The sequence below is a fragment of the Gopherus flavomarginatus genome, chromosome 1 (genome assembly GCF_025201925.1).
Source record: "Gopherus flavomarginatus isolate rGopFla2 chromosome 1, rGopFla2.mat.asm, whole genome shotgun sequence".
Taxonomy (NCBI): Eukaryota; Metazoa; Chordata; order Testudines; family Testudinidae; genus Gopherus; species Gopherus flavomarginatus.
Genome location: NC_066617.1, coordinates 333997480 through 334019635, shown reverse-complemented (window position 1 = coordinate 334019635; position 22156 = coordinate 333997480). Strand labels below are relative to the sequence as shown.

At 44.8% G+C, this 22156-nt stretch overlaps 1 protein-coding gene across 3 annotated transcripts in view; it reads right to left on the bottom strand.

Annotated features, from left to right (window-relative positions):
• Nucleotides 1-22156, bottom strand: part of ARHGAP20 (Rho GTPase activating protein 20) — a 103834-nt gene that overhangs the window by 55943 nt on the left and 25735 nt on the right. Inside the window, exon 2 of one of the 3 annotated variants that reach the window (XM_050927757.1) lies at nt 2099-2175. The exons of the other annotated variants lie outside the window; for them this stretch is intronic. Coding sequence (XP_050783714.1) covers nt 2099-2112 — 14 coding nt within the window. The 5' untranslated portion in view covers nt 2113-2175. The remainder of the gene's footprint in view (nt 1-2098; nt 2176-22156) is intronic. 3 annotated transcript variants of the gene reach the window in all.

Below are 22156 nucleotides of genomic sequence, written 5' to 3'. Positions count from 1 at the left end.
AGTTTTCCCACACTGCACCACAGTCAAAGGGCTAGAGCGGTCACATTTCAGGAGGGCACTAGGGAATATGGGATCTGGTTGTTTGACTCAGGTCTGTATGCTGCAGTGTGGCCCTGGGCTTAAACAAGCTTAGAAAATTCTTAACCTAGGGATGCTCAAGCTCTGGATTCTCTAATCCAGGGTCCACCGATTCAAATCCCACTAACCTGGGTCTTGCATTGTAGTGTAGATATACCTTCAGGGGTGTAAAGCAGTGAAATCCTTTGTAAGCAGTAAAGTCACATTACAGGGCTTGATTCTATTGATTTTCATGGGAGAAAAGGGTGCTCAGTACCTTTCAGGATCAGGCTTGTATGGGCAAGATGCATTTTGATCATTGTAGTGGAATGACTACTACATCAGATTCAGAAACCAGAGAACTTTCCAAATCACACTACGACATAGTAGCAAAATCTCCATCATGCAGGTAAACAGAGAAAGTTCTACTAGATATTTCAATGCTATTGCAGGTCAGGCAGGTTATATTTGTTTCTAGTTTGAAGATACGCAAAAACCTAAGCTATTTATCCAAATACGACCTGCACCTTGACCAAGGGTGAAAGTAACTTACAGGACTTACCGGTATTGAGTACTGAGGGCAGCGTGGCCTTATCCAGAAGAGGCGTGGTCTCAACCAGAAGAGGCAGAGGCTCTCAAGATTTAAAGGCCCTGGGGCACCGGCTGTGGCTGGGAGCCCCAGGGCCTTTAAATCAACCAGGGGCTCCCAGCTGAAAAGGTGGCTGGGAGTCCCCAGGGCTCAGGGGCAAATTAAAGGGCCTGGGGCTCTGGCCGCCGCGGGGAACCCCGAGCTTTGCCGGGCTGGGGCTGGGATTTAAAGGGCCCAGAGCTCCTGCCACTGCAGGCCTCCCAGAGCCCTTTAAATCACGGCCCCAGCCAGGCCACCAGAGCCACTGGGGCAACCCAGAGCCCTTTAAATCCCCGCCGCGGAAGCCGGTGCGGTCCAGCATGGCGTACTGGCTCTTGCCAGTACACCGTACCGGCTTACTTTCACCTCTGACTTTGACTACCATGGCTCTTTTTTAACCAATAGCATTCCCACATGCTGCAACACTGCTTACAAGTGGCACCAAACAAAGGTGTGACAGTCTTTGAAAACAAAGAAAAATCAAAGATATTACTTTCAACTGGACCCTTATAACCAAAAGCCCCATTGATCAACCATAGCAAAGGAGCAGAAAACTCTCCAGCATTGATACAAATATCTTTTGGAAAGTAATTTTTTAATCCATATAGTTGAACTGTTCCTGTTACAGGAGATGAATGAAACCAAAGTTCCACTGTACTGGCATTCTTTCACATCAGAAAATCATTAAAATACACAATTTAACTATACTTGTAGGCCTAAATTTTCTTAAATGAGGGGATATTTTGGACCCCCAGTTTTTGGTTGATCAGCTTGGTACCCCTTGGAATGCTCATGTCTGAAAATTAGGCCACTTTTAATAGACACACCCAAAAATCACTAATCACTTTTCAATGTAGGCATTATTGCTTACTTGATAGATCAATGGCTGAGAATTATTTTTAAAAGACTTTTTCCCTGTTTTTACAAATTATTTTATGACTGGTTACTTTTATTACTACAGTTTTTTAAAAAATAATAGAATAGTCAACTTTCCAGTAATCTATTTGGCAGACAAATTCTGTTTGCCGCAATATCCAATTCCCCATTTTTTCTAGACAGATATCCTTCAAAGAGAACATCTACACTTGCTTCTCTTTGCGGAGCACTGCTTCTGTAATGTTATAAAATGGAAATGCCATCTGAACCTTAACTAACTCTCTATTGTCAGTTGCTTATTAGTTTCAAAATATATTATCTTTGGGGCAGAAATTTCCAAAGCATGTTCTTAGTCAAGAGGTGAACTCTGCTGCAAAGTTTGAAGAAAGTCCACAAAGCTGTTTTTTGAATTATTCAAGGATGAATTCAAATGATGGGGTAAAATCCTGGCCCCACTGAAGTTAATGGACATTTTTCTATTGGCTTCAATACAGCCTGGATTTCACTCACTGTTTTTAACTGAATCAAAATATGAACCTGTTCAGTGCCATTTTGAAGAGCTCTACAATCTGAGGTGTAGGGGCTACTCAGAGTAAACACAAAGAATCAGCTAGCTGTTGAAAGATACAATGTCGTTGCACTCAGTATGAAAACAAACATCTCAATGCCCACTTCATTAGGATGGCTTCTTTACTAGGAAGCACAAAAACACAGCCAACAAATGTTTCTCATCCCCACAGCTGTCATGAGGGTTTCCAAGCTAACCATATCTTTACGATGTAAGTACTAAGATGTTTATTTTCATTCAGAGTGCAACAGAGATGTAGTTTTTAATGTTTATTCACAGGGGAAAACAGAGTACAATACCAATATTTTGCTCTATGCAGACACTTAACATAGCATCTGTTATGTAATAACAAAGGCCCCGATCTTAACCCCGCTGACATCAATGGAGGCTTTACAATGACTTCAATGGACTTTGGATCTGAGCTTTAGGTTAATCTCCGAGTGTCTATCTTCTCTTCTAGCCTCCTCTCCAGAATAAGAACTTTGTAGCTATTTTTGTCAGTTTTCCATTGAGTTTAGGCACCACAAATATGCATAATGAAATAAAACATTTTGATCTTATATAACTGAAGCGCTTTACAAAGGTAGGTAAGAATTATTCCTATTTAACCAATAGATGAATCTGAGGCACAGCATGGTTAGGTGTCTTGCCCAAAGAAAGAGTAAAGTCAAGAATAGAGGCCACGTTTCCTGACTCCCAGTCTTCTATCCTAAATCCTGATGCATCTTCAGATGATTTTTAAATTTTGTGAATAAGCTTCAGGAACAACAAACATAAAATCCCTCCACTCTCCTTTACAGTGCTGCTGGGAGAATAACTACTGAAGTTATTCCATCCTACAGCTCTGCTAAATGTGTTACAGTTACTGTCAGGATGTAGCGAAATAGTGATGGAGCCAGTGTTAGCCATTTTGGGAGGGTTTTCCCCTCCCATGTAACTGACTCCTGTCCACCTGGTCATATCACTGTGCAGAGGGTTAGTCTAACCTTTTACACTGTATGTAAGAAGGTAATCTTTCAGCCACCAACTGGTTCAGCAGAACTGGTGCCCAGCTGTTAATGCTACAATTTCTGCGCTGTTTTGAATATTAAAAAAGTAGTTGTTTTCTTAAAGACAATTGTCCAAATAATTGGAAGTCTGGAATCTACTAACCCCAGCCACTGGACGGGTGCTGAGTGCTTTCTACTGAACTTTAAAACACACATATAGTACTTTTCTAAGCGAACATTAACTAAGTCAGTCACCGCAATGAATATTTATTTACCATCACCATTCCACCCCATGGATTTTATGTACATTTCACAGATGAGAATGCTAAGGCAGAAGGATTAAGTGGCTTGATTTAAGACCACTGAGTCAGTGTCAGAGCCAAGATTAGAACTTCTGAGTTCCTTCCAGTTCTATGCTTAGTTATGTAGACTTTGAAGATTCTCATGCTATGAGCTGCCCCTTGTTATGCTGGCAGCTGGCTAGAAGGGAGTTTGCAGCAGCCATAGCACATAAATCAATGCTCTTTAGAGTTACAAACTAGTCTGTAGCTTCCTTCTCCATCCCCATCCCCCACAAATACAAAGGATTTGTTTCACATATCAAAGACCAATCACTGGGTGTCTGTGGAGAACCGTTTATTTGCCTTTAGGAAAACCAAAGTTGGCTAACTTTTAATCCTAGCAATTGAGTTTCTATTTTCCAGGTTCTCTCTCTGTTACACAAGCTCCTTGCACAGTCCCAGAGTAACTAGAGCAGTGGTTCTCAGACTTTAGTTCTGGTGACCCCTTTCACACAGCAAGCCTCTGCGAAACCCCCCTCTCCTTATAAATTAAAAACACTTTAAAAATATATTTAACACCATTATAAGTGTTGGATGCAAAGCGGGGTTTGGGGTGGAGGCTGACAGCTTGTGACCCCCCATGTAATAACCTCGCAATGCCTTGAGGGGTCCTGACCCCCAGTTTGAGAACGCCTGGACTAGAGGTTTCTGCTAATGTGATCAGCCATGAAAAAGTTAGTCATGTTGATATTTACTTTGTCATCATTAGGCTTTACTTACATAAACATAAGAACGGCCGTACTGGGTCAGACCAAAAGGTCCATCTAGCCCAGTATACTGTCTACCGACAGTGGCCAATGCCAGGTGCCCCAGACGGAGTGAACCTAACAGGTAACGATCAAGTGATCTCTCTCCTGCCATCCATCTCCATCCTCTGACAAACAGAGGCTAGGGACACCATTCCTTACCCATCCTGGCTAATAGACATTTATGGACTTCACCACCATGAATTTATCCAGTTCTCTTTTAAACGCTGTTATAGTCCTAGACTTCACAACCTCCTCAGGTAAGGAGTTTTACAAGTTGACTGTGCGCTGCATGAAGAAGAACTTCCTTTTATTTGTTTTAAACCTGCTGCCTATTAATTTCATTTGGTGGCCCCTAGTTCTTGTATTATGGGAATAAGTAAATAACATTTCCTTATCCACTTTCTCCACATCACTCATGATTTTATATACCTCTATCATATCCCCCCTTAGTCTCCTCTTTTCCAAGCTGAAGAGTCCTAGCCTCTTTAATCTTTCCTCATATGGGACCCTCTCCAAACCCCTAATCATCTTAGTTGCCCTTTTCTGAACCTTTTCACTGAGATGAAGGGAAGCAGTGTAGACCTTTTAGGGCACCGCTATAGCACTGTAGTGTCGCTACTTGCTCCGTCAACTGAAGGGTTTTTTTCTGTTGCTGTTGTAAATCCATCCTGAGAAGCAATAGCTATGTCACCAGAAGAATTCTCTCATGACTTAGCAGTGTCTGTACTGGGGCTTAGTTCAGCTTAACCATGTCTCTCAGGTGTGTGATTTTAAGTTATAGACCAGGCCTTAGAGACAGGGAAACAATAAGTATTTGTAGACTAACAGCTATAATAAATAACAACAACAACTGGAGATATACCTATCTCCTAGAACTGGAAGGGATCTTGAAAGGTCATCGAGTCCAGCCCCCTGCCTTCAATAGCAGGACCAAGTACTGATTTTTGCCCCAGATCCGTATGTGGCCCCCTCAAAGACTGAACTTACAACCCCGGGTTTAGCAGGCCAATGCTCAAACCACTGAGCTATCCCTCCCCCGCTATGTTTCCACTGCAGTTCCTATGTTGGCACAGCCCCCTAGTGTAACCACAGTGTACAAACAACTGCAGGAGCTCTGCCAGTGTAGGCATGGCACTTCCTTGAACAACGTCAGCTATGCCAACAAAAGTCCTCTTCCACTGGCATAGCTTCATTTACACTTTGTGTTTAGGGGCACAGCTATGTGGGCTAAGGGGTATGATTTTTTCACTCCCCCGACTGACATGGCTATGCAACTGTAAGTTTTAAGTGTAGACCAGGCCTGTGGGATGCCTATTAGACTCTGCAACCAAGAATTTCCCATCTATTACCATCACCAGTCCACTGGTGTAAAGAGGACATCAGGCAGGCACCAATATTTTTACCACACTATTGCCTAACTCTGCTCAGCCCTGCTCAGAAGACTTGTGGTTTTTTAAATGGAAAAAAAAAATGTGAGAGAGAGCGGTGGTGGGGTAAGACGGAGGAGGAATGAGGGAGGGAGAAACATTTCCTCTCCCACCTTTCCCACTGGGTGGAAAAAGGGAGGAGGAGAATGAAAAAAAAATAATCAAGTTTTAGATTTGAATCTAAATAAATATTTTAAAATACACATTTTTCTTACATTGAGAGAGCCACTTAAATAATGCTGAGACAGCATCCCAGCCAACTCTCATGCAATCCAAACCTCGTGGTACCCTGCACCTGCTCTACTAGCAATGCCATTTTTCTCATTAACAAATCATTTTAACCAAGGGTGGCCAACCTGAGCCTGAGAAGGAGCCAGAATTTACCAATGTACATTGGCAAAGAGCCACAGTAATACATCAGCAGCTCCCTAGCAGCTCCCAACGCCTCCTGTTCACCGGCGGCCCTGCCAATCAGCGCCTCCCTCTCCATCCCCACACCTCCTGATCAGCTGTTTCATGGAGTGCAGGATGCACTGGGGTGGGGGGGGAGCAAGGGCATGGCAGGCTCAGGGGAGGGGATGGGAAAGGGTGGAGTGGGGGCAGGGCCTGTGGCAGAGCCAGGGATTGAGCAGTGAGCACTTCCCGGCACACTGGAAAGTTGGCATCTTTAGCTCCAGCCCTGGTGTCGGTGCCTATACAAGGAGCTACATATTAACTTTTGAAGCACCACATGTGGCTCCAGAGCCACAGGTTGGCCACCTCTGGTTTTAACCAACGTAACAGGGTTTGCCACACACATTGGGTCTGCACCAGCACACGCTGTTCTAATTCTCAAGCCCTTGGCCAGAAGAAATGAAGTTAGGTCCAAGACTTCTTTTGTAAGCAGATTGGGTGACCAGTGGTGGAGTTAAAAGGGAGAGGAGAGGCCTTCAGATGGATGTGTGGCACTTTTCAGGCATATTACGCAATACACAAGAGAAGGAGTACAACATACATTTTCATACACAACAGGAGAGTGAGCCTGCCTCTCACTCATTTGGTGGCAGCAGCTCCTGTCCTATGGGGCAGGGCCAGCTCCCCACTCTGGGCTTTGACACGTCATCCAGGCTCCCTTGTCACTGAAACCCCATGCACTAGGTCGCAATGCCCGGAGTGGTGAGCCCAGCCCCGCCCCTCGGGACAAGAGCTGATGCTGTTGCATGAGTGCAGGACAGGCTCACTCTCCAGCCCACCACACCAACAATTATACATTGACCATCCAGTTGCAAAAAGTTGCAAAACCTGGCTCTGTCACTGCAGGTGACAACCTTTGCACTGTTATGGTCTCGTTTTCATATCCTCAATTGCACAAGACTGCCTTCGAGAAGCCGCCTTCAACATAAGCTTAATCCATGGCTTGTTAGAAGAAATCTGAGGCAGGCATGCACTGCTAACCGGAGCTTAGGAACCATGTTGGCTCCCTGTTAGAAATACATTTTAAATGCACAGAAATTCTACCCATATTTCCTGGCTAGAGTTTTTGCGTTCAGGGTCACCATCTAAGAACTAATTATTAACAACAGTATTTGAACAAACCAAAAGGCAGAGCTCTAGTACGGATTGCAGTCCTCATATGAGCGGACAAAACCTCCAAACCCATAACACTGCAGAAAGTACCCATCGATACACTGTTTATATTGCATTCAAAACAAAAGTTAGCATTTCAAGACCTCAACACTTATCCCGTTTCATTGTAACAGTAAAATGATCATTTGGCTAATGTCTTGCACACGTATTATGACCGTCTTGATAATATCATGGTAGAAGATCATCATGTGATGTGTGTAAAAATTTAATGAGTTTCTTCTGTGATGGGATCAAATTCACCATGGGCATAAGCAAGTGTGCGATAATGGAATCAGCAAGTGGTAAATTTGGCCCCTAGCATGTGGCTAAGTCATTAGAGCACACAGCCTGAAGAGGCTCACTTGCCATGTCAAAAAGAATTAGAGAGCGCAACAGAGGACTGTTTTACACAGAGCAGGACTACTCCTGAGACTTCCCAGCAGGTAATCTGGTCTTTAAAGAACAGCTGTATGATTATCAAAGCCTAGTTTAAGCAGCTTCTCATTTTCTCAAACCATCGAAGATATCAGTTAGGAGGAAGAGGCGAAAAACTGGCAAATGTTTTATGGCTTCGGAATACGAATGATATCCAACCAGATAGGTCTTCGCTATGCTCCTGCTGCCTTGTTCCCCACACGTCTTCTGCATACAGGATAAGATTTTGAAAGGTGGGACCCTAGAGACAGGCCTGTTCCTTGCACTTGGTTCTGCAGAGCCTGTGCCCACACAGAACTCCACTCGCTTCAGGTGCTGAGGACTCAGAGGTCCCACTGCCTTCAGTGGTACTCCACACAGGGATCTGCCCACATGAAACAATTTGTAGGATTGGGGCCTAAAAGATGTGAACATTCACTGCTCCCACTGACTTCAAGTCAAGATTGGTTTTGTTAGTTGGTCCAGTTAGATACGGTTCTCTACATGCACATTTATCTTTGACAAACACGCAGAGAACGAGGTGGTACCTTTTCCCATTGCAACCCTCCATTGAGTGAGGGGGTTATATATAAAGCTTGAACGGCATTTTATATTATAACAGTACATATATCACTCCATGAGGCCAAGAATAAACAAAGATCAGCCCAGAGGGTATTTTTTTTCCTGAAAGAGATAAGTGGAAGAGGTGATTGTGGAAAACTATAATGCTGCTGTAATATTAAACTGATTAATAACACAAGAGACTTGGATACACAAGCACAAAAATTCTTTCATCGTAAGGGCAGCCAATCCATTTTTGAGAGTTAGTCAGCAGTAAATCTTATACAGCCCAAGTAGCTGATTGTGAAACCAGTGCTGAATTTCAAAGAGCTAATTAATTTATTTTGTGCAGCACACACTGCAGATTTCCTTAACCACTATATAGTCATATGCAGTAGTGTAACCCCTCTGCCAGTTGGAGTTTGCAGCAACAAAGGTTGTGTTCAGTATCTAGGGGTTCCTTTTCAACAATACAATACCAAACAGGCTCGAGTCCCACCCCACAGTAATATGGGACAATTACATACCACCCCAAGCATGCCTCTAAGAGGCAATACTTAACCTATTGCAAGCCCACAGAGTTTGAGTGCAGAAAAGAATCTCTTAATAAAAAGAGGAAAGTAACCCAGCATTAATTTGGGAAAATGCTGAAAGCGGGATTCATAAACATAAAACAGTGAGCAAAAGACCCACCCCAGAGTATGTTGGGCAGTGTCCTTTTGCCTCAGGTTCTGAAGTCCAGCAACCAAAAGTTCCTTTAGTGTGCCTCTCCCTTCTCCCTCCACTGCACCCCACTCACAGCTGTTGTAATTGGTCAGTGAAGACCTGCAGTTTAGAGATACATCTGCATGAGCTCACCTCCCACCCTGATGGGAGGAGCTCTGTGCTTGCTCTGCCATCCAGTCACTTGCTCTGGCATCAGCCACCTTGCTGGCTGCTCACTGCTCCACTCTGCACCCTCTGGGATGTTTTGAGGTCCCACCACTTAACACAGTTCTTGGTGACTTCAGCTGTTAGTCGAGGAGCCTCACTGCTAATGGAGACTGGAGAGAGACACTATCCTAAAGCAGGCCGAATGCTTAGACCCGATTATCAGTGATTTCAGCTCTGTTGGTGTGCAACAAGACTCTCAGTTGAATCTTAATCAGCTGTGTTATTACACGCTGGAGAGAGGAAGGGTCAAATGGTGTCTAAACCCTTACACGGCAACCACATCACCAGGTACAAGCACCTGTCCCCACCCTCTCTCCACTCACTGGGCTTTGGCACTCATGTCCCCTGCCTAGCGAGTGCAGTTTTGATAAGGAGGAGTCCCTCAACCAGGGTATGCCAAACAGTTCTGCTGCCCTTGATTCACACAAGGACAACAACCCTTTAGTACCCCTGCTCCTGATAACAAAGCAACCTGTGATCCAACACCAGCCAAAAGTGATCATTTAGGCAAAGCAGTCCCATCATACTGATCATCTTGGCAAGGTAAGTGTGACCATGCAAAGGTCAGCTCCTGAAGTCCTCTTCCCCAGCTCAACACTAGATGTCAGGGGAGAGCTCATTCAGTCAGGGGAGAGCTCATTCAGACTCAGCTTACAGTAGCTTCCATACAATTAAACTTGAGAGATTTGCCTTGTATTAAACTGCAAACAAACCAACCAACCCACTCTTATTCTCAGAGTATTACTATTCCTATTTCTTCCTGAACAGGATGTAATGTATTGAATGCAGTTCTATTTTAAATATCACTCGTATTTCATTCATTCACTGGACCAGTACCGGTTTGCTGGTTTTAATTCAACTACACATTGAAAAAACTAATTGTACAAGTCTCATCTTTGCATTATGCCAAAATATTATTACACGGAATTACTAGCAAGAGTTATAAAGTCAAACTGCGTAAAGTATGTTTCTTTTGTACTCTCCCTGAAAGGCAGTGAAGGAACCAGAATGCAATAGAATACTCACATAGCTATTAGTATGAAATATGTTATTTAAAAATATCTCCACACCTTTTGCCCCTGATGTCTGGCAGCTTAAATGAAAACAACTTCACTGAAGTCATTTTTACACAGCTGAAATGACAACATTCTCTGTGCAGCAAGAATGCACTATAGTGTGATGCCTAGAGTTAGGAAAATACACATGTGGCTTGGTTTACTTCCAGGTTTTGTTTTAAGCTTTAACAAACAGCTGCAAGGTGTTTACTCTGCAAGTTTAACACAAAGGGCCAAATTCTCTATTGGTGCACGTTAGAGCTCCATTGGAATGTACGCTGCTGACAATTTACACTAGAAAATAATTTAGCTTTTTTTAAAGCACTAATGAACACTCGAGACTTCAAATACTTGCTGTGTGGATATTCTGCAAACTCTGCTACAGAGCTTCAATACTGATCAACTACGAATTCAGAGGGCTTATAAAGATGGAGGGAAAGTTTAGGCAAGGACATATTTGCATGTAGAAGGCAATAAAGTCTTTTTAGCCTTCAGAAGAATCGATCCTCTGTTCACAACTGCAATTTAAATTTTTATTCAGTGACATAGCAGCACCACCTTGAGTGGCATTCCCATAACAGTTACGCCCGGGAGATGCCATTCCAGGCACTATTTGTACAGGAAAAGATTTCTTTGTTCCTTCTACTCCCCTTGTCACAAAAAAGTGATTTTTGCACAAAAATAGAAATGACCCTGTCATAAACAGACAGTTATGGGTTAATGTCTCTTTTACCTGTAAAGGGTTAAGAAGCTCAGGGAACCTGGCTGACACTTGACCAAAGGACCAATAGGGGGACAAGATACTTTCAAATCTTGGTGGAGGGAAGTCTTTGTTTGTGCTTTTTGTTTTGTTCGCTGTTCACTCTTGGGACTAAGAAGGACCAGACGTACACCCAGGTTCTCCAAATCTTTCTGAATCAGTCTTTCATGTTTTAAAATTGTAAGTAGTAGCCAGGCAAGGCGGATTAGTTTTATTTTTGTTTTCTCAACTTGTAAATGTTTCTTTTGCTGCAAGGATTTTTACATCTGTTTGCTGTAACTTTCAATCTAAGGCTGGGGGGGGTCCCTCTGGTCTATATGAATCTGAGTACCCTGTAAAGCATTCCCCATCCTGATTTTACAGAGATAATTTTTATCTTTTCTTTCTTTAATTAAAAGCTCTCTTTTTAAGAACCTGATTGATTTTTTCCTTGTTTTAAGATCCAAGGGGTTGGGTCTGAACTCACCAGGGGATTGGTGGGGGGAAAGGAGGAGGGATGGTTAATTCCTCCTTGTTTTAAGATCCAAGGGGTTTGGATCTGTGTTCCCCAGGGATGGTTTTGGGGGAATGGAAAGTGTGCCAGACACTAAATTCGGGCTGGTGGCAGCGTACCAGACCTAAGCTAGTAATTAAGCTTGCAAGTGTTCATGCAGGTCCCACCTTTTTGTACTCTAAAGTTCAAAGTGGGGAAAAAACCTTGACATGGTGGCAGCTGTGGGATTTTTTAGGAAGCAAAAGCCAGTAGGATTTTTTTTCTCTCCTTTCTAGCTGCTTGGAAAGCAGCCTGAGGGCAGAGGTGTTAAGTTTTTTAACAAGGGTCTTTGTTAAGAGGAGGCTTCAAGCTGTGAGCAAGCAGATAGCAAAAAGGAATTTACAAGTTGAATTGTTTTCTCTCTTTCTATCTCTCAGGTATAGCTAATTACAAAATCTCTGTTAACTAAGCAGCCCTGAGCGGAGTGCGTCCCAGGTTTCAGTGAGCTGCAGAGAGAGTGTGGCCAGCACAAGAAAGCAGAAAAATGAGTGCCAAAAAAGCAGTTAAACAGGAAACGGCCAGGCTGGACACAGAAGAGAAAGTAAAGAGGCTGACCACTGGAGGGCTTTGGAGCTCCAGAGGGAGGCCCACCAGCAGGCCCTGGAATTAAAAAAGGCTAAGCAGAATGGAATAGCCAACCCTAACAACCCTTCTCCAGGTACTGTTCCCCATCCCAGGAAATTCCCCACCTACAAGGCATGTGATGATACTGAGGCCTTCTTAGAAAATTTTGAAAGGACCTGCCATGGGTACAGCATCCCTACAGACCAGTACATGACAGAGCTGAGGCCACAGCTCAGTGGACCCTTAGCAGAGGTGGCGGCTGAAATGCCTAAGGAACACATTAACAATTATGAACTTTTTCAAACCAAGGCCAGAATAGAAAGGGGCTAACACCTGAGCATACCCGTCGACGGTACAGAGCCCTAAGGTGGAAACCAGATGTGTTATTTACCCGACATGCCTACCACATTGGAAAGAATTGGGATGCCTGGATATCAGGAGCAAAGGCTAACTCTCTGGAAGAGCTGTCCCTCCTAATGCAAATGTAGCAGTTCTTAGAGGGTGTTTCTGAGGAAATAGAAAGGTACATCCTAGATGGGAAGCCCAAAACTGTAACCAAGGCGGGGGAGATGGGAGCCAGATGGGTGGAAGTGGCAGAAAAGAAAAAAGCTACTAGCAAGGGGAGAGAAAATCAGAAGGGGCAAACCAAAAATAAACCCTATCACCGGGGGCAACCCAAGGAAAGCCCCAGACACCCTATTGTCCCGCCCAACACACCTCGGCCCAGTGACCAGTCAGCTGGGCGATGTTTTAAATGTAATGAACTGGGACATATAAAGGCCAACTGCCCAAAGAACCCCAACCGAGTACAGTTTATTACACCACCATCACACCAAAGATCCCCAGGCCCAGATGCTTCTCAAATACCCTCGGAGCGAAGGAAAACCTTGAGAGTGGGCGAAAAGAAGGTTATCGCGTGGAGAGACACAGGGGCACAAGTGTCAGCTATCCACCAATCCTTGGTGGACCCCAAATTCATCAACCCAAAGGCCTAAGTGACAATTTACCCATTAATGTCAAAATCTGTAAACTTGCCTACAGCTGAACTGCCTGTCTAGTACAAAAGCTGGTCAGGAATGTGGACTTTTGCAGTCTATGACAATTATCCCATCCTCATGCTACTGGGGGAAGATTTGGCCAACCAGGTGAAGCTGGCCAAGAGGGTGGGGATGGTTACACGCAGCCAAGCCAGGCAAGCTTCCAGACCCATCCCTGTTCCTGAGCCGTCCACAAGGGCCCCGTCTGTGTTACCAGAGACCCGGACAGAGGTGGTGGACCCAGATCCCCTGCCAACGACTGCAACAGCCACAGTGCATCCAGTCCCAGAACCGGAACTGGAAAAGCAACCAGCACCAGAACCGTTGCCAGCACTAACGCCAGCACTTGCAAACCCATCTCCAACCCCAACGTCAGAGGGCACCAGCAGGCCTGAACTGGCAGAAGCAGCAGACAACCCTACCCAAGAGGCTCAGCCAGAGCCTGAAACATCGCATAGCGCACCATCGGACAGCAGTTCACCATCAATGAAAACAACTCCATCACCTACATCGCTTCCAGAGGGACCAAGCCCAAGTCCACAGTCTGAGGAGGAACTGATGTCCCCAGCCTCAAGGGAACAGTTCCAGGCTGAGCAGGAAGCAGATGACAACCTTCAGAAAGCTTGGGCGGCGGCACGGAGCACCCCACCGCCTCTCAGCTCTTCTAATCGATCTCGGTTTGTTGTAAAACAAGGGCCACGTCCAGACTAGGGGAGGAAAATCGATCTTAGATATGCAACTTCAGCTACGTGAATAACGTAGCTGAAGTCGAATTTCTAAGATCGAGTTACTCACCCATCCAGACGGCGCGGGATCGATATCCGCGGCTCTCCGTGTCAATTCCGGAACTCCGTTCGGGTTGATGGAGTTCTGGAATCGATGTAAGCGCGCTCGGGGATCGATACATCGCGTCCAGACTAGACGCAATATATCGATCCCCGAGCAATCGATTTTAACCCGCCGATACAGCGGGTTAGTCTGGACGTGGGCAAGGACTTTTATACAAGGAGACTCTTTCTGGAGGACACCAGGAAGACTGGCATCCGCAAAAACAGTTGGTAGTTCCAACTAAGTACCGGGGAAAGCTCTTAAGCTTAGCCCATGATCATCCCAGTGGCCATTCTGGGGTGAACAGAACCAAAGACAGGTTGGGGAAGTCCTTCCACTGGGAAGGGATGGGCAAGGACGTTGCTAATTATGTCCGGTCTTGTGAGGTGTGCCAAAGAGTGGGAAAGCCCCAAGACCAGGTCAAAGCCCCTCTCCAGCCACTCCCCATAATTGAGGTCCCATTTCAGCAAGTAGCCATGGATATTCTGGGTCCTTTCCCAAAAAAAGACCCCCAGAGGAAAGCAGTACATACTGACTTTTGTGGACTTTGCTACCTGATGGCCGGAAGCAGTAGCTCTAAGCAACACCAGGGCTAAGACTGTGTGCCAGGCCTTAGCAGACATTTTTGCCAGGGCAGGTTGGCCCTCCGACATCCTTACAGATTCGGGAATTAATTTCCTGGCAGGGACCATGAAAAATCTGTGGGAAGCTCATGGGGTGCATCACTTGGTTGCCACCCCTTACTACCATCAAACCAATGGCCTGGTTGAGAGGTTTAATGGAACTTTAGGGGCCATGATACGTAAATTTGTAAATGAACACTCCAATGATTGGGATCTAGTGTTGCAGCAGTTGCTTTTTGCCTACAGGGCTGTACCACATCCCAGTTTAGGGTTTTCACCATTCGAACTTGTGTATGGCCACGAGGTTAAGGGGCCATTACAGTTGGTGAAACAGCAATGGGATGGGTTTACGCCTTCTCCAGGAACTAACAGTCTAGACTTTGTAAGCAACCTACAAAGCACACTCCGACACTCTTTAGCCCTTGCTAAAGAAAACCTAAAGGATGCTCAGGAAGAGCAAATGGCCTGGCATGATAAACATACCAGAGAGCGTTCCTTCAAAGTAGGAGACCAGGTTATAGTCTTGAAGGCACAACAGGCAAATAAGATGGAAGGGCCATTCACAGTCCAAGAGCGCCTGGGAGCTGTTAACTATCTCATAGCATTTCCCACCTCAGCCCTAAAGCCTAAAGTGTACCATGTTAATTCTCTCAAGCCTTTTTATTCCAGAGACTTCAAGGTTTGTCAGTTTACAGCCCAGGAAGGAGATGATGCTGAGTGGCCTGAAGATGTCTACTACGAAGGAAAAAGTGACGGTGGCGTGGAAGAGGTGAACCTCTCCACAGCCCTGGAACATCTGCAGTGGCAACAGATCAAGGAGATGTGCACTAGCTTCGCCCCAATGTTCTCACCCACCCCAGGACGGACTGAACAGGCATACCATTCCATTGACACAGGTAATGCTCACCCAATTAGAACCCCACCCTACCGAGTGTCTCCTCATGCCCAAGCTGCTATAGAACGGGAGATCAAAACATGCTACTGATGGGTATAATCCATCCCTCTAACAGTGCATGGGCATCTCCAATGGTTCTAGTTCCCAAACCAGATGGGGAAATAGGTTTTTGCATGGACTACCATAAGCTAAATGCTATAACTCGTCCCGACAACTATCCAATGCCACACACCGATAAGCTATTGGAGAAATTGAGATGTGCCCAGTTCATCTCTACAATAGACTTAACCAAGGGGTAATGGTAAGTACCGCTAGATGAACCCGCCAAAGAAAGGTCAGCCTTCATCACCCGTGCAGGGGTGTATGAATTTAATGTGCTTCCTTTCGGGCTGCGAAATGCACCCGCTACCTTCCAAAGACTTGTAGATGGTCTCCTAGCAGGATTGGGAGAATATATAGTTGCCTACCTCGATGATGTGGCCATTTTTTCTGATTTCCATCCCCATCCATCAACCACACTTTGGTGATCCCAGCTGCATGGAAGGTCACTCAAGAGTCAATGCAGCTAACATAATTTACAGCAGTCCTGAGGGGCAGAATTTACATGCTCACCAAAACACTCTTTTTGTGGTGCAAATCAGCCACAGATTGTTTACAAGGTGCAGTGGGATTGTTGTGGCAATGATTAGCATATTCCACTGCCCACGCCTACCAGGAAACAAGCGCATGGGAAGAGAGGACTTGGGACAACTACATAAATTACTTTTAATATCCATAATAGTTCTAGATCACTACCAAACTGCTTACCACAGACTAATCGCCTAGCTGGGTTACCAGATAATAAGCTGGTGTATGTTAATGCTAGGCAGGCTGCTAGGGGCTGAACAGAGTCCCATACCAATGAGCTCACTCACTTTCAGCCACTGAACATTCCATTCTCCAGCTGCTCTCCTAAGGATCTCTCCTCCCCAAGCTATACCACATGGAAACTGTCTCCAGATAGGCCACTGTACTTAAAAAAACAAAACAAAATCCAATCATTTGGTCCAAAGCAATAAGAGATATTTGAGCCTGGACAGGGAAAATTAAAGTCGATTTCAACAGCTGTTAATTTTCAGGCCTTTTGGCAGTTTGCCCTTTTCAGGAGTCTTGAATTACTAAACTTACTGATTTATAAACTATCAAAGTAATAAAATATAAAAAGCCTTAAACAGGATTGCTAAGAGATAAATCTCTACATCACATATTCTAATATTAACTCTGGTTCTGTTCACTCTTTTTACCTGTTTCCTTTAATTTCCTTCTCTCGGGATTCTATATTACTTTTGTTACTATTTAACCCTTTCCTGCTTTAATTGGATACTTTATATGATTTTATATAACCTGAATCAGCCATCTTTAGGACACATACCATCATGTCAGTTAGTGAGGAGGAGCTAAAGCCATCATGCACTTTTTCCTGCCATAGGCTGCTAAGCTCTACCAGTCTGTCCAAATGGCCATTCAAACCTGACACTCTCCCCAGCTGATCTCTTCCTTCATTTTAAATAGCCAGACTGGAGGTCTTCCGGATTGTTTGTCAGCCCACTGATGTGATAGAACTCATTGATTCAGCACCTATCAGACTGATAAATCACTACTGAAACTCCACTGAAGTCAGTGGCATTACAGTGCAGATGAACTTGGCCCATTGTGTTTAGAAAGGGCAGATTAATTCCCACTACCCTGTTCTCATTATGGTTCCACTTTGGATATTCAGTGCTCCCAACCACAGATCACCAGGGCTACAGAGGAAGCACCATCACCCCATCCCTTTCAAGAGGACACCCTCAGCATGGTGTCTGTTCTGGAGACAGTCAGCCCACCCATTACCGCCTCGCTACTTGTCCCACTGCCTTTTAAACAGGCAAAGCAACAACAGTTTATGAAACAGCAGCTGGCCCAACCTTACTCCAGAATGCTTTGGGAAGCTCACTGGACTGGTGCAGGTGGCTCCTACAGCAACACTCAACTCAGAGTGGTTAAAGTGACAGCAGTGCCACATGGCTGCCTGCTGATGTCCTGAAGCTTGTTAGGATCAGTGGGAGCCTGTTCCATGACCCCTTGATGTCCCTTCCCCTCTTGCATCTCCCAGACATCTTCAAAAAACACTTTGAATACTACATGCTGTTCAGGTCACCCCATCACAAAATATATAAGAACTGGAAAAAGTACAGAAAAGGGCAACAAAAACTATTAAGAATATGGAACAGCTTCTCTATGAGGAGAGATTAAAAAGACTGGGACTTTTCATTTTAGAAAAGAGACTACTAAGGGGGGATATGACAGAGGCCTATAAAATCATGAATGGTGTAGAGAAAGAGTAAATAACACATCCTTATTCATTCTCACAACACAAGAACCAGAGGTCACCCAATGAAATTAATAGACAGCAGGTTTAAAAAACAAAGAAAAAGAAGCATTTCTTCACACAACGCACAGTTAATCTGTGGAATTTATTGCCAGGGGATGTTGTGAAAGCCAAAAATTTAATGGGGGCTCAGAAAAGAATTAGATAAGTTCATGGAGGATAGGTCCATCAATGGCTATTAGCCAGGATGGGCAGGGATGCAACCTCATGCTCTGAGTGTCCCTAGCCTCCAACTGCCAGAAGCTGGGAGCAGACAACAGGGGACGGTAGACAGGATACTGGGCTAGATGGACCATTGTTCTAACCCAGTATGGCCGTTCTTATGTCCTTAATCCTCACTCTCCCTCCCATAAAAGGCCAGTTATAATGGAGGAGCCCATATATGGGCAACTCTCTTCTATCTAGAGTGACCAGACCTCCTGATTTTATCGGGACTGTCCCGATATTTACTTGTTTGTCCGTGTCCCGACTGATGTTCAGTCAGGACATGAATTGTCCCAATATTTTGCCCTCCGGTGCACAGACAGAGGGGGCTTGCGCCCCCCGCCGCAACTCCACCCCGACCCCGCCCTGACTCCACTCCTCCCTCCCCTATTGGATCCCTCCCCAAATCCCCGCCCTGGCCTCGCCCCACAGCCCTGCCCCCTCACTGCCCTATTGGATCCCTCCCCAAATCCCCACCCTGGCCCCACCTCTTCCTCAAGCATGCCACATTCCTCCTCCTCACTCCTTCCTCCCAGGCTTGCGCTAATCAGCTGTATGGCAGCACAAGTGTTGGAGGGACAGGGGAGAAGCAGGATGCGGCAGCCAGCTCAGGGGAGGTGGAGGCAGAGCGAAAGCGAGCTGGTGCCGGGGGGCAGGGCGTGGAGCTGCCGGTGGGTGCTCTGCCCCCACCAATTTTTCCTATGCTCTGGCAGCTTTTTTTGTTGTTGCTGCTCTGCCGGCACCCCCCCCCCCCCAGTATTTCATGTCTCTCATCTGGTCACCCTACTTCTATCTCCCTCTTCCACTTAGCGTTAGTGGATTGATCAGCATCCCCTCCTAGCCCTCTAGTAAGACATGACCCCATCCCCATCATCAGGAGAGAAGAATTTTTTTCTGCTTTCACTGAAGTCTGTTGCTACCTGTCGACCAATCACTGGCTTGTAAGTACCCAGCAGCAGTGGGACTCCATGGTGCAAATTCAGTATAGCTCCACTGAAAACAAACTGAGGATCTGGCCTTATCTCTTAAGCTGGCTTGAGAAACTACTGTGCATTTCAACATGATGCCAGTCTGGCTGGGACTCTGGAACTGTAATGTCCCATTGAAGATTTGATTGCCACCTTGTTGAACTTAATCTTAGTTTTAATGGGAATGAATCTGTCTTTGGCTTGTTTCAAGGGCTTTAAACCATAATCTGATGCTGGTCCCATAGGATATGAATGATCCATTTGCAGTGAGGAGATTTACTTGATACCTCTGGCTTCGCTAGCTACTGCATGTGTATGACCCAGATTCTTTTTGAGCTGCAGCAGACAAATTAGTTTCAACTGTGTCCATCTGTTGACTTCTTTACAATTCCTGTATATGAAAATTAGTCTTTTTTACAGAGTTTCTAGATCTATTTCTTTGAAGATTCCCAGGTGATGCTAATCTAGATACAGGATGTACAGGGACTGATTCTCCACAGCCTTGTACCTTTCTACAATCACACATGTGCAGAGTGGGTAGTGCAGAGTAAGGCAGGGGAGAATTAGGCCTTGTGTGCTCTGATGGCAGCATGACAAGAACTTTTTGCATGGCAACTATTTTTATATTTGTTGCCACATTTGGTTTGCCAGACCTATGCCAGTGTCTGGTTATTGACTCTTTGGTGAAAACAGGTATTTGATTTTATACAACACCCACCAAGCCAGCTCTTTTCCTCTTGGAAAACATTGTTCACAGACCTCAGGAGAAAGCACGTGCAAGCCAGAGAAACTGTTCTCAGTCAAAGGGAACCAGTGATAAAATAAGTTCCCAGGGGAGGCCAGACAAACCCAGAGTCTGACTACTTTCAGGGTACAATGCAAAATCCAACCTTTTGACAAAGATTTCTACCACAGTTTAATTAATAGAGCATCAAGAGAAGACAGGGAATAGGGGAAAGAAACCCAGGCATGTATATTATAAGCAGTGTCGCAGTCAGAAACTGTGGTGGGGATGGTCAGGCCTAATGGTCAGAGCCAGAATCAGGAATCCAGAACAGGACTGGAGCAGAAGCAATGCTGGAGCAAGCTAAGGCTTGTGGAGTCTGTTACCACTGTCAGGCAGCAGAGAGTTCCAAGCCATGAAGTGACTTTGAGCAGACTTAGTTGCTGTTTCTCCAGTGAGGCTTGTATACCCTGTGATAAATGAAGGAGAGAAAAGTAACTCCCTTTTATGGACCCAGCCTGATAGGCTAGCTATAAAATCCCTCTTTGTAGCTGTTCTCTACTTGGTTCACCTGTAAAGGGTTAAAAGTCTCACTGCTATGCATAGGTAAAAGGAAGTGAGTGGGCACTTGGCCAGAAGAGCCAATGGGAAGGCTAGAACTTTTAAAAATTGAAACAAGACTCCCCTTTTATCTTTCCGTCTGTTGTTCTCGGGGACAAGCACACACAGAGCAACTATGCTGTCCGAAACTTGGGGCTAGGTACGAAAAATCATAGGTATCACACCTAAACTACTCATTTGAAATCTCAGATATGTAAGTAGATCAAGAAATGTCTAGGAAGACACAACTAGGTTTCTCTATTTCTTTATGGCTTGTGGACTCCTCTGTGCTAACCCCAAATGCTTGTTTTGCTTGTAACCTTTAAGCTGGACCTCAAGAATGTTATTCTTGATGCTTAATCCTTGTGTTTTGTTTTGTTTTTTTAAATCTAGCAATAGCCTGAGTTTCCAGATGTATTTTCTTTCTTTTTGTTTTTAATAAAATTTACCTTTTTTAAGAACAGGATTGGATTTTGTGTCCTAAGAGGTTTGTGCACATGTTGTTTAATTAGCTGCTGGCAAAAGCTGATTTCCTTTGTTTTTCTTTCTCAGCACTTCCCCAGAGGGGGCGTGAAAGGGATTGAGGGTGCCCCACAGGAAGGAATTCCCAAGTGCGCCTTCCTGGGTCCTCAAAGGGGTTTTGCACTTGGGTGATGGCAGCATCTCCCCATGCAAGGTCACAGAAAAGCTGTAACCTTGGGAGTTTAATACAAGCCTGGAGTGGCCAGTATAAATTTTTAGAATCCTTGTGGCCCCCCACCTTCTGCACTCAAAGTACCAGAGTGGGGATTCAGCCCTGACATACCCATCCTGAGTGTCACCAGACCAGCTCCTGGCTTGTAGATTGGCTGAAGCCTAGCACAGGAATTAGTCAGTGCGGGCTCTAGTTCAGGGATAACTCACACTTTACTGTCCCCCTCCATTACGGAGACAAAAACCAGAAAATGTTCTTGAAGTCCACATGTAACCCTACCATGCAGACCTAGGAACCCAAGAAGCACTCAGAAATGAGACCATTTAAAAAAGATAAAAGTAGATGATTGTGTCTGTTTCATAGTTAGAACTCGTTAGAGGCAGCACCACTTTATGTTCCATCATTACGTGATCCAGAGAGGTGATGCACCACCACCACATCAGTCCAGAATGCAAAAAATATTTAATCCTGGCAATTTTCAGAGCTGCGGACATTGATGACTGCATATCATTAGTTGCTTTCCCCTTATTTACCCAAGACAAAATGTCACAAGGAACTCTGTCAGTCCCCAATTTCTTCAGGTATGTATGTCACTGTCCAACTGCTATGCATAAACACAGTCATTTGACTGAGACATTATTAACAAGAATCAGAGCTATACAGATGCTGAACAATTACTCATTTTGTCAAATGACAAGTCTCTTCTCCGAAGTACAATCTAAAACCATGCAGGTACAGAACAATGAGAGTTTAGAACCTTCCTTTTATGAGATGTAACCATTCACCACCTTTGACTTAAAACAGTCAAAATTCTAAAGGGGAACTGGATTGAAGGACTTCTCAGCTTAGAAAAGAGATGACTAAGGGGGGATATGATAGAGCTCTGTAAAATCATGACTGGTGTGGACAAAGTAAATTAGAAGTTTTATTTACTCCTCCTCATAACACAAGAACTAGGGGCTACCAAATGAAACTAATAGGCAGCAGGTTTAAAACAAACAAAAGGAAGTATTTCTTCACACAACGCACAGTTAACCTGTGCAACTCTTTGCCAGAGGATGTTGTGAAGACCAATACTATAGCAGGATTCAAAAAAGAACTAGATAAATTCATG